This window comes from Podarcis muralis, chromosome 2 (genome assembly GCF_964188315.1).
Source record: "Podarcis muralis chromosome 2, rPodMur119.hap1.1, whole genome shotgun sequence".
NCBI classification, from domain to species: domain Eukaryota; kingdom Metazoa; phylum Chordata; class Lepidosauria; order Squamata; family Lacertidae; genus Podarcis; species Podarcis muralis.
Genome location: NC_135656.1, coordinates 121,236,588 through 121,248,647, shown reverse-complemented (window position 1 = coordinate 121,248,647; position 12,060 = coordinate 121,236,588). Strand labels below are relative to the sequence as shown.

Sequence of the window (12,060 nt, the reverse complement as noted above, 5' to 3'; positions counted from 1 at the left end):
ACATTGATCAAAATATCAATAAAGTCTGTTGTGTTAAAACACATACTATCTGACTAAATATACAAAAACAAATATAGTCGCACCTTGGTTGTTGAACCGAATCAGCAACCAAGGCACAGCTTCTGATTGGCTGCAGGAGCTTCCTGCACGCAATCAGAAGCTATGGAAGCCTCATCGGACATTCAGCTTCCAAAGAACGTTTGCAAACCAGAACACTCACTTCCAGGTTGCAGCGTTTGGGAGCTAAAACGTTAGACTCGCAAAGCAATTGGCTTCCAAAGTACGACTGTACAAGAAACTCTGAAATATATAAAGTGAAAAAGATAAATTGAATGCATATTAATGGAGCAACATTAGTAATATGTCAGAAATTTTACCAATGTATATAAATATTAAATGTTATCTTAATGAGCCCATGAGCCATCTAGACACAGGTTCCAGGACCACCACCCCCGAAAAACTAAGCTAAATGCCCAAATTGAACCCTGTTCTGGAAGGAAGACTTATGGAGAGTCTGTGCAACATCAGCTTCAGGGGAACTCTGGACATCAGGGGAACTCTAGGGTGCAGGTCTTACTCCAAACAGGCTATTACTTCCTAAAGGCCAGTAATGCCTGTGAAATGGTTGGGTCCCATGAGATAAGTTTAAGGGGGGGATAAAGAGACACTAACTTGGGGACCTTCCTCACATGTTCTCAAATTGTAATTCTAGGACAATGATTCTTGAATAGTACAATCAATTGTCATGTTCAGCAGAGATGTCTACGTTGGAAAAGGGAATACCTGCCATGGCTGTAGCCTTTGAGCTTCCAGCTTCATCGCCCTGCTGAGAATACGCAGCATTTAAGGCATGTGCCACAGTTTGGACAGTGTTGTAAATCTTTCCGCTGTCTAGAGAGAGGATTCTTTGCTAAAAATCTTGTGGCAGCTCCAGTTTCTCTCTCTCTCTGCATCTGGTCCAGCCTTTCACTGGTGATGCATGCCTTAAACAGAAACAATTATAATCTGTCTGCACAATCTTTTTCATAACAGGGGAAAGGCGAGGGAGAATATCATAGTTTCTCTATTCCTTTATCATAATAGGGAAGGATAAAAAAATGGATTTGTTGGAAAAATATGCTACTGTGCATTAAGTCCAATGCGAGAACTGTTAACATTAATGTCAGTTTGCCATTTCAGATAAATCTGTTAGTTTTAATATTCATTCTTCCACTGTTGGTAATGATGTGTCCTATCTTTGTGCATATAAAAGTCTCACAGACGCAATCATATATTACAACGAAGTTCCATAGTCTTTTCCTAATTATATATCCATACGTTCCAGCAGGAAGATTTCTGGTGTCATTATTTCTGTGCTTTCATCTAGATGAATATTTCCAATATATTTTATCTTTTGTCAGACTCTGGACAAGTATGTGAGCTTTATTACTACTATGCTTAACATAAAGAGTTAAAATTGAATACTTTAAAACTCAGGTATCATCTTTAGATGTTCTTGTCAGGTAATCTTTTGTATTCAGATCAGGTCTCAGTACAATAATGTAGCACTTGCGCATGAAGATGCAGCCCAGAAGCCCAGCACTGGAGGCCAACATAGAGAAGACCTGCACGGCTACCATGTACTTCCCCTTGGTGCTCAGGTAGGTGGGAACAAAGGACACCCAAACACTGCAGAAGACCAGCATGCTGAAGGTGATCAGTTTGGCTTCATTGAAGACTCCAGGAAGCTTCCTGGCTAGGAAAGCCACCGTGAAGCAGATGGCAGCCAGGAAGCCCATGTAGCCAAGGGAACCATAAAACATGGCAGCAGACCCTTCATTACATTGCAGGATGATCTGCCCAGGTTCGGAGCTCATGTCAGAGTCTGGGAATGGGGGAGAGGTTCCCAACCAGATAGCACAGATGATCACTTGGACACTGGAACAGGAAAGGACAATGGAGTTGGCCAGACCCTTCCCCAGCCATCTCCTCACCTTGTTCCCTGGCTTTGTGGCCAGGAAGGCCAGCACCACAGTGATGGTTTTGGCCAACACAGAAGAGACGGCAACTGAGAAGATGATGCTGAAGGCAGATTGCTGGAGAAGGCAGGTGGCTTTCTTTGGCCGGCCAATGAAGAGAAAGGAGGACAAAAAAGAAAGCAGGAGTGAGAGAAGGAGGATGTAGGAGAGGTCTCGGTTATTGGCTTTGACTATGGGAGTTTCCTGGTATTTTATGAATATCCCTAACACAAAGCCTATGGTTAAGGACAAGAAGAGGACAAAGGAAGATAGGACGATTCCCATGTTTTCTTCATAAGTCAAGAAGGTGATAATCTTGTGGACACATTGATCTCGGGCCTTGTTTGGATGTTGATCGTTTGGACATTTGACACAACGCTCTGCATCTGCAAAGAACAAGACTAATAACAGCCTTATATCTAACGGGACCTTTTTTACTTTAAAGAAGGAAATCTCGGGGCGGGGCATGCATAATGGTATCACAATTGAGAGTGTTCTTCTGCACACCTCACAATAACTCCATCAGTGATTTACAGCGAGAAACATAGGCTTTTGTGAATTTATGCATTCATTCCTGCTCCTCGGTGGACAGGCATTTATTGATTTATGTGTTTCTATCCTGCTTTTCAAGCAGATTGCAATATTAGCAAACAAAGAAAATACTAATCTGTAAAGAAGTGGACTGCAAACCAAGTCCATAAGAAAACTCTTCTGATAGATGGTGGCTATCCAGTGTTAATCCAACTCAGAAGAGATCATGAAAATAGACATAAGTAACCTCAGACCTATGCCCTCTTCCTGAAGGGTGGTCCTTTACACTAAAGTCACCCACCTTCCTGAGTGGAGATGGTCCCTTCTGGGCAGGGAATGCAGTCATAGCAGCAAAGTGGCTTTCCTTCCTGAACCATCCTGAGGAACCCAGGGTGACATCTTTCCACACACCTGGAAGGCGGCAGGGGCTAGACGTAAAGACAAGGAGTGCCAAGGGAAGTGTGTTAGAGCTAATTTATCTATTGAAATAAGGCACAGGGTTGGGAAGGATTCAATGTGGACTCCACAACCATGGTTTACCTATAAGCTTGTAAATGTGCAAAACTATAACAACTACATTGCCACTTGAGGTCTGTTCAGTGCAGGGCAGCCAAATGGGGTCACAGGGCCCCCGTGCTCCAAGAGCTGCATTGGCTGCCTGTTTGGTATGGAACCCAATCCATGGTGCTGGAACTTGTATGAAAGGTCCTTAAATGTTCAGGACCCAAGGACTTAAAGGAGATGTATAAGAAAAGCCTTGCTTGTATTCCAACAGACTAGCAGAACAATCTGCATGCTAACACACGACAGGGCCTTGTCTGCTGTGGCATCCTGGATGTGGGAATTCTAAGGAAGGGCAAGCTAAAAGTATGATAAATAATTATACTGCTTCCCTGTTCATTCCTGTGACCACTTCCCTTCTTATATTGATTCTCCTGGGTCCAATTTTAAAGTGCATACCTGTCCTCTAATGTCAAAATAGAGGTGGTCAAGGTGAACACAGTGGAAACTGCTATTTTCAAGTCTGCATTCAATAGAATTTTCCATTACCTATTTTACACACATCCCAAATAAACAGATACACTGCCCCAGCCTCACTGTTAGATCTTGAAGAACTGCTGGATGTTGGCGTTTGAAGGCATTTGAAGGAAGCCCCACCCACACAACCCGGTACACTTATTATATTAAACTTTGAGGAACTGGAAATATTGTGAAATGAAAGAGATGATTTGTCCCACCTTATTGTTCCATTTGAGCCATGCAATGGCTTTCTGGTCAATGGTGAACTGTACATCTGAGGATCCCTGTCTGCTGATACTCCCAAGCTTCAATTTAGAAATGGACTTATTGGTAAACTTCATCCAGTTCACAATGTCCAGGTCAGCTGCCAACTCTCCATTCTCATCCAAGTACACTCTGTCCATGGAAGAATTGTAGAACTGGGAGTTTCCCATGAAAGGGTGGAGCTAGAATGGCAAAGAGAACACCAGCATTTAGAAGGCAGGAACTCCAATGGATTACAAAAAATCTCTCAAGAAAGTAAATTAATGTTGAACCATAAAATATCTGAACAGGAAGTAGAAGGTGCCATTCAAAACATGCAATTGGGCAAATCTCCAGGACCGGATGGGCTGACTTCTAGATACTATAGATCTCTGAAAGAGTGGCTATTGCAACCTTTGAAGGAAGTCTGCAATGAAATATTGGAGGGGAAAAGGGCACCAGAGTCGCGGAAAGAGGCGTATATTACACTTATACCGAAAACAGAGACTGAAAAGACTCAGCTTAAGAACTACCGCCCTATATCGTTACTTAATGTGGATTACAAAATTTTTGCAGATATTTTAGCCAAGAGATTGAAAAAAGTATTGATGGAAGAGATTCATAGAGACCAAGCGGGCTTTCTCCCGGGAAGACACTTGTCTGATAATTTGAGGAATATAATGGATATTTCCCCTTCATGGATCACTGCCTTGCCATGGCGAAGGGGCTTGGTTTTCCCAGTAGTGATGTATGGAAGTGAGAGCTGGACCATCAAGAAGGCTGATCGCTGAAGAATTGATGCTTTTGAATTATGGTGCTGGAGGACACTCTTGAGAGTCCCATGGACTGCAAGAAGATCAAACACATCCATTCTTAAGGAAATCAGCCCTGAGTGCTCACTGGAAGGACAGATCGTGAAGCTGAGGCTCCAGTACTTTGGCCACCTCATGAGAAGAGAAGACTCCCTGGAAAAGACACTGATGCTGCGAAAGATGGAGGGCACAAGGAGAAGGGGGCGACAGAGGACGAGATGGTTGGATAGTGTTTTCGAGGTTACCAGCATGAGTTTGACCAAACTGCGGGAGGTAGTGGAGGACAGAGGTGCCTGGCGTGCTCTGGTCCATAGGGTCACGAAGAGTCGGACACGACTAAACGACTAAACAACAACAAATTGATATTTTGGAAAAATTAGAAGTGAACATAAATAATAAAGCAGTTTTGATATTTGTGGACGCGGAGAAAGCTTTTGACAACATCTCTTGGAGTTTTATGAAGAAGAACCTACAGGGGATGGGGGTAGGCCAAGGTTTTGAAAATGGTATAGGTGCAATATATTCTGAACAAAGGCTAAATTAATTGTAAATAATGTGGTGACGGAAGAATTTAAGATAGAAAAGGGGACACAACAGGGATGCCCAATCTCCCCACTGCTTTTTATATCGGTCCTGGAGGTTCTGCTGAACATGATCAGAAGGGACCGGTTGGTTAAAGGTATACAGGTCGGAGCCAAACAGTACAAACTAAGAGCATTCGCAGATGACTTAGTATTGACGTTACAGGAGCCAGAATCTAGTGCTAAAAGGGTTATAGAATTAATTCAAGAATTTGGTCAAGTGGCAGGATTTAAATTGAACAAGTTAAAAACCAAGGTTTTAGAGAAAAATTGAACACCGATTGAAAGAGAAAGGTTTCAGAATGAGACAGGATTGACTGTGGTAAAGAAAGTGAAATACTTGGGGATTAATATGACAGCTAAAAATGGGAACTTATTTAAAGATAATTATGAAAAATGTTGGATGGAAGTGAAAAAAGACTTAGAAATTTGGTCAAACTTGAAGCTTTCACTGTTGGGTCGTATTGCTGTGATAAAAATGAATGTATTGCCTAGAATGCTGTTTTTGTTTCAAACATTGCAAATTGTAGACAAGATGGACTGTTTCAAGAAGTGGCAGAGAGATATTTCTAGATTTGTCTGGCAGGGCAAGAAGCCCAGAATAAAATTTAAGATATTAACTGATGCAAAGGAAAGGGGTGGATTTGCCCTGCCAGACTTTAAACTTTACTACGAATCAGCAGCTTTTTGCTGGTTGAAAGAATGGCTGCTTCTGGAAAACACAGATATTTTGGACCTAGAAGGTTTTAACAATGTTTTTGGATGGCATGCATATTTGTGGTATGATAAGGTCAAAGCGCATAAAGCATTTAAAAACCATATTGTCAGGAAAGCATTGTTTAACGTTTGGATAAGATATAAGGATTTATTGGAAAACAAAACCCCAAGGTGGCTGTCGCCAATGGAAGCAAAAGCCCAGAAAAAGCTCAATATGGAGGCCAAATGGCCGAAATATTGGGAAATTTTGGAACAAGAGGGAGATAGACTGAAACTGCAGAGTTTTGAGAAATTAAAAAACAAAGTGCGAGATTGGCTTCATTATTATCAGATAATGGAGGCATATAATTTGGACAAGAAAATTGGCTTCCAGGTGGAAAAATCAAAATTAGAAACAGAACTGTTAGAACCCAAAACTAAGATTTTGTCAAAGATGTATAACTTGCTGTTGAAATGGAATACTCAGGATGAAACGGTGAAATCTGCTATGATTAAATGGGCACAAGATGTTGGACATAACATTATGTTTGCTGACTGGGAACAGTTATGGACCACAGGTATGAAGTTTACGGCATGTAATGCCTTAAGAGAGAATATTATGAAAATGATATACAGGTGGTACATGACCCCAGTCAAGCTTGCAAAAATCTATCATATGCCAGATAATAAATGCTGGAAATATAAAGAAACGGAAGGTACATTCTTTCACCTTTGGTGGATGTGCCCAAGGATTAAGGCTTTCTGGGAAATGATATATAATGAACTGAAAAAGGTATTTAAATATACCTTCTTGAAGAAACCAGAGGCCTTTCTTTTGGGCATAGTCGGCCAATTGGTGCCAAAGAAGGACAGAACTTTTTTTATGTACGCCACGACAGCAGCAAGAATACTTATTGCAAAGCATTGGAAGACTCAAGATCTACCCAAACTAAGTGGTCTCCAGCTGTAATGTTTTAAGAGAATATGAAAAAAAAGGGGTATAAATGGGTAAAAGCCTAATGGTAAGGATTTGCTGAACCAATGAATTGAAGTGGAATACAAAAAAGGGAGGTATGAGGAGGTCGGGGAAACAAGCTAAAGGAAAATAAGTAATGGAAACTCTGTTTTTATTTTGTATTTTTCTTTTTCTTTTTTCATTTAAAAAAAATTCAATAAATATCTTATAAAAGAAAAATAGAAGGCAGGAACTCCATTTTGCCCATTTCTTGCTTGGCTCTCCTTTGACCAGTGGCTGAGAGTTGTGTGTCCTTAAAACGTTGGCTACATTAATTCAAGGGAACATACAGGTAAGAAACACTAAGGCTGCCATCCTGTATATGCAGATCAGGGAACATGTTTCACTGAACCTAAAGTGACCTTTTGCTAAACCTACATAGTAATTTTATTACACAGCAAGACACAACTATCTTCCTTCCTTCAGCATTAAATGTGGGCTGGCTGAGCTAACTGTTAGGTGTGATTGGAGCTGGTTGACTGACTGTACCAAAAGACAGCTCGCTAATGGCTCCTTGTCATCTTGGAAAAAGTGACAAGTGTCTATGTTGGAAAAGGGAATACCTGCCATGGCTGTAGCCTTTGAGGTTCCAGCTTCATCGCCCTCTGCTGAGAATACGCAGCATTTAAGGCATGTGCCACAGTTTGGACAGCGTTGTAAATCTTGCCGCTGTCTAGAGAGAGGATTCTTTGCAGAACATCTTGTGGCAGCATCTCCAGTTTCTCTCTCTCTCTGCATCTGGTCCAGCCTTTCACTGATGCTGCATGCCTTAAATAGAAACAATTATAATCTGTCTCCACGATCTTTTTAATTACAGGGAAAAGGCGAGGGAGAATATCATAGTTTTTTTGTTCTTTTATCATAATAGGGAAGGAAAGAAAACCATGGATATGTTGGAAAGATATGCTACTGTGCATTAAGTCCAAAGTGAGTTCCCCCATAGCTGTTGTGATCAAGACTTTCCCTGCAAGAGGTTTTATTAACATGCCAAATACATATTGTATCATTCGTATTCCAATTAAGATATAATTCATGTCCACATAGTAAACAAAGACATGGACCTGTCTCCACTTGAAGAAGGAACGGAAACTGATCACTGCCCCATTCTTATTCCCCAGTGGGATATTTTGTAAGATGCCAACACAAATCCCCCTCTCAATGAGAACAGACATCAAGGTCCTCTTGAACCTCTCTCCGTTGTCAGTTTCTGGCACAAGGAGACCAATGAACATCCATCTGAAGTGCTGGAGCAGCGTGACAATCCCTGGGTACAGAGCTTCTTCTTTGGGGACCATCCGGTAGAAAAAAGGAAACTGCCTCTTGTCATTCACACCATGAGAGACAAAAGCATAACTGACCTGGCAAGAAAAGGAAGATTGTTGGCTTGTTTTGGCTCAAAGCCCACATATTTCTTAGCCCAGATAACAAACACTTCCCATGTAGAATAAATCTCCCCAGACCCAGAATATAGAAGCCTGCTTTTATTTGTATGGATTTCTTGAATTTCTGTTTTTATATGATTTTATACTACTTTCATCTTGCATTGTTGATTTAATGATACTGTTACTGTTTTGATGTTGTGCAACACATAGATATATTTAAAATACGAAGTGGATGTTTTTTTTTAAAAAAATGAAGTGAGTTATAAAAGTTTTAAATAAATAAAAATTCACTGTTTCACTCAGAGGAAACCAGTCCACTTTCCTTAGTAGTTAGATACACAGACACCTGTACACAATGTTTCTAGGTATCCATCTTAATCTGCACACAAGTTCAGAAGACCCAGAGAAGTGGTGGGGTGTCTAGTTATGAAGGAGATCTCAGAAAATACTTTTGTCCTGAACTCTTTTAATTGGAGCAGTCCTGCCACGCATGCCACTAGGTTATAATGTTTTGACAGCCTCTCCAGCATAAGGGGGAAGTACCCCTTTGTGCAAAAGATATTAATTGTGGTATGGAGTACCAGCCATGTATTATTTTCATGGAGGGTTCCCTAGTTTGAACCAAAGAATGCCCTGAAGCAGAGCTTTCTCTAAATTGCTTATTCTACATGAACTCCTCTATTGTGTTCTCAGTATGACTACTACTACTACTACTATTTTAATTATCCATCTTTTCCACTGATGAGAACATAAGGTGGTTTCCAGATAACAGAAGAACAGTTAAAAACACAGGGGGGGGGAATCATTAAAACAATACCTGTGATTTTGATTTGAAGTAAAAAGTTGCATTTAATAGAATTTTTAAAGAATATAACTAAGCCTTTTATGGGGCCCAAGGCACCCATAATAATTCAATCTAATGAGATTGATTGTCTTGTAGCTTCATTTTTAATAGATACGCAGAGAGGAAATGAATGTAGCAGGAACCTCAAAGCCACTGAAGAGGTATGTCTCCAAAGGAGTCTGCAGCACAACTATCGCCAATGGGATATCATCTTGTTCATTTTAATAAAGTCAGCATTGTGGTTCTGCTGCAAATTCTGAAAGAACTCCTTTGAGAATAGGTGATCATCCAAGAGAATCTAGATATGTGTCTGTCCACCAAGGGAAATCCCTCCCAAATCACTCTTCTGTCTCACTTTGCACATCTCTTTTAACCCCCCCCTTTAGTTCTCTGCAATGAGGCTCCTCCAGAAAATGCCATATCCCTCTCCATTCCTACCTGTGGGATTTTATAGATGCCCAATGTGCCTGAAAGCAAGATGGAGTTTTGAGAGTCAGCCATTTCCAGAACAGTCAGTAAATCATTCCGTCTTCCACATTTGTAGTTTGGAATATTTGCCTTCCCGGTAGACAGCAGGTCTAGCAAAGCGTCATAGGTCACCCTTCCATCAAAAAAGTTCTCATGGATGCTGTAGCCCAGGGTGATGTTGAAGGAGAGCCTGGCGTTCTGGCTGAACTCTTGAATGGCAAGCAAGAAGGAGAGCACCTCCCAGTACTTTGTGTTTCCTTTCCTGCAAAAATATACAGATTGTGTCGTCATCCTGCAGTTGTGATGGAGCAGATTTATCTGAGGGATTTTTAAGGCAAGCTTTAACCGGCGAGATAAAAACCTGGATCTTATTTCCAGAACTTTACTTGTGCTTACAGTGATTCAGAACCAAAGCCAACAGCTCAAAAGCTCACCTAATTATATATCATTGGATGAGAGAGAGAGGATAGCCTTTGTGAAGGAACTGCACTGCTAAAAAGGAATAAACGTATTATATTTATTTTATTTTGGGACATTTGGGGTTGATTTGTTTTCTAGAACAAATCTTGGTTGGCAGTCATCTGACTCTTCTTTGATTTTTAGTATGTTTATGGACCTACAGTCTAAAATCAAATGTATCTCGAAGGTATGATTGTGGGGAGAATAACTCCTTCCCCATAAAATATCTTACTGTTTAAAGCTGGTAGAGGGAGTCCTGTTGAAGGTTTGTTCATGAAATACGGCTTTTGTGGGAGAGATGATCCCACTAACGAGGTGGTCTCCTGGCCTGTAATAGTTGAATAGGTCTAGCTGACTCCTCTCCAAAGTTAATGAGCATTTTGCCTTCTGCATCTCACAGTCTGCATAAGGCAGTAGCAGCAGCAGAAGAAGAAGAACAACAAGAAGAATCACCGTCATTCTGGTACTGCCTGGAACAGCCCTCTCTGTTGTGTATTCTCCCCTCAGTTCATTAAATGAAGCCAAACCCTTCTTGTAAAGCTGATGAAGTCCAAACAAGACTTCACATCTGAAGGTATAGAAGACAAGCTCATGACTATATATTCTGACTCACCTGCCCTAAACCTCTGTCCAAGCTGTTGATGACATTTATGTCCCTGTCCTTTCCACCTTGAACGCACAATGTCACCTCACGTAGCTCTTGTTTTTGGTTTTTATTTTAATGGCATCAGATATGATCTTTGGACAAATCCCAGGAGTTTTGGTGTGTAGAAATGAGGAGGGTCACTACGATTTTGATAATCATAAGCCAGATAAGCATTGGCTCTGCAACATCCTGCAATCTTTACATGGCTCCATGCTCAGGTGCAGGGCTGGAGAAAAACATGTTTTTCAACAGCCCTCAGATATCACTCTAGACTCTAAGATGATGAAGGGAAGTGGCAGCTGAACATATCTAAACTTTGTGGAAAAGTACATTCACAAGAGTCGGGATCAACATTTGGTTTTCCGACAGTGGGGAGGAAACTCTGCTCTATAGGCCAGATTAGGCCCATCAGATTCCCCTCCCCTTTTGACCTGCATGACTGTTATGGTCAATCTGTGTCACCCCAACAACCCTTCACTGGACATTTCTTTTCAAGGGGTGCTCAAGGAAGTAATGAGGGTGAATCTTACTCAGTATGTCTTCTGAGAAGACCTACGAAGGCTTGCATAACTTCACTCTCTTATTCTCACTCACACAGAAAAGCAGCTCTCTACCATGTATACCTTGGTCAAGAAACCAGTCCTAAAGCTCACCCAAGTTCTGGTTGGTGCCAGGAGTGCCCAGAGGTTCTGCTGTCAATGTGAGCAGCAAAGATTGGCAATGCTGCTTGAAGCTCCTCTTTGCCAAAGAAGAGTCTTCTGGGACTGGCCAGAGACTCATGTAGTCCAGCATCCTGTTCCACGTTGGCCAAGCAGACACATCTGGGATGTCCACAGACAGGTCCTGAGCACAACAGTGCTGTCCCTTCCTACAGTTTCCAACAAAGGGAATTCAGAAGCATGCTGCCCGCAACAGTGGAAAAGCAGGGAGGTGGGGAGGAAGTTTCATACCAAATTTAGGGGACCTGCACAGGGGTCTTGCCCAGCCCTATAGGACTCACTACTCTAGGTCCTAGATTTCCCTCTTTTGGTCCCTTTGATTTCCATCTGAACTTCAATGTTAGTTTTGAACCTCCTTATTATGGAAGTGAGAGCTGGACCATAAAGAAGGCTTATCACCAGAGAATGGATGATTTTGAATTATGGTGCTGGAGGAGACTCTTGAGAGTCCCATGGACTACAAGAAGATCAAACCTACCCATTCTTAAGGAAATCAGCCCTGAATGCTCACTGGAAGGACAGATCGTGAAGCTGAGGCTCCAATACTTTGGCCACCTCAGGAGAAGAGAAGACTCCCTGGAAAAGACTCTGATGCTGGGAAAGATAGAGGGCACAAGGAGAAGGGGATGACAGAGGACGAGATGGTT

The 12,060-nt window shown here is 41.6% G+C and overlaps 1 protein-coding gene across 1 annotated transcript; it reads right to left on the bottom strand.

Moving 5' to 3' along the window:
• Positions 1–1,472: 1,472 nt before the first annotated feature.
• LOC144326811 (vomeronasal type-2 receptor 26-like) lies at positions 1,473–10,507 on the bottom strand. The gene is made up of 6 exons (XM_077923650.1): positions 10,281–10,507; positions 9,560–9,851; positions 7,459–8,253; positions 3,767–3,994; positions 2,830–2,956; positions 1,473–2,383 (listed from the first exon to the last, which is right to left on the bottom strand). Exons 1-6 carry the CDS (start codon positions 10,505–10,507, stop codon positions 1,473–1,475), a joined length of 2,580 nt encoding a protein of 859 aa, XP_077779776.1.
• Positions 10,508–12,060: the final 1,553 nt, after the last annotated feature.

Coding starts and splice junctions, on each gene's coding strand:
- LOC144326811 (XM_077923650.1), bottom strand. CDS start 10,507: ATGACGGTGATTCTTCTTGTTGTTCTTCTTCTTCTGCTGCTGCTACTG. Junction 8,254..9,559: donor GCATCTATAAAATCCCACAG/GTAGGAATGGAG, acceptor TTTTCTTGCCAG/GTCAGTTATGCTTTTGTCTC. Junction 2,957..3,766: donor GGCTCAAATGGAACAATAAG/GTGGGACAAATC, acceptor CTTTACGTCTAG/CCCCTGCCGCCTTCCAGGTG.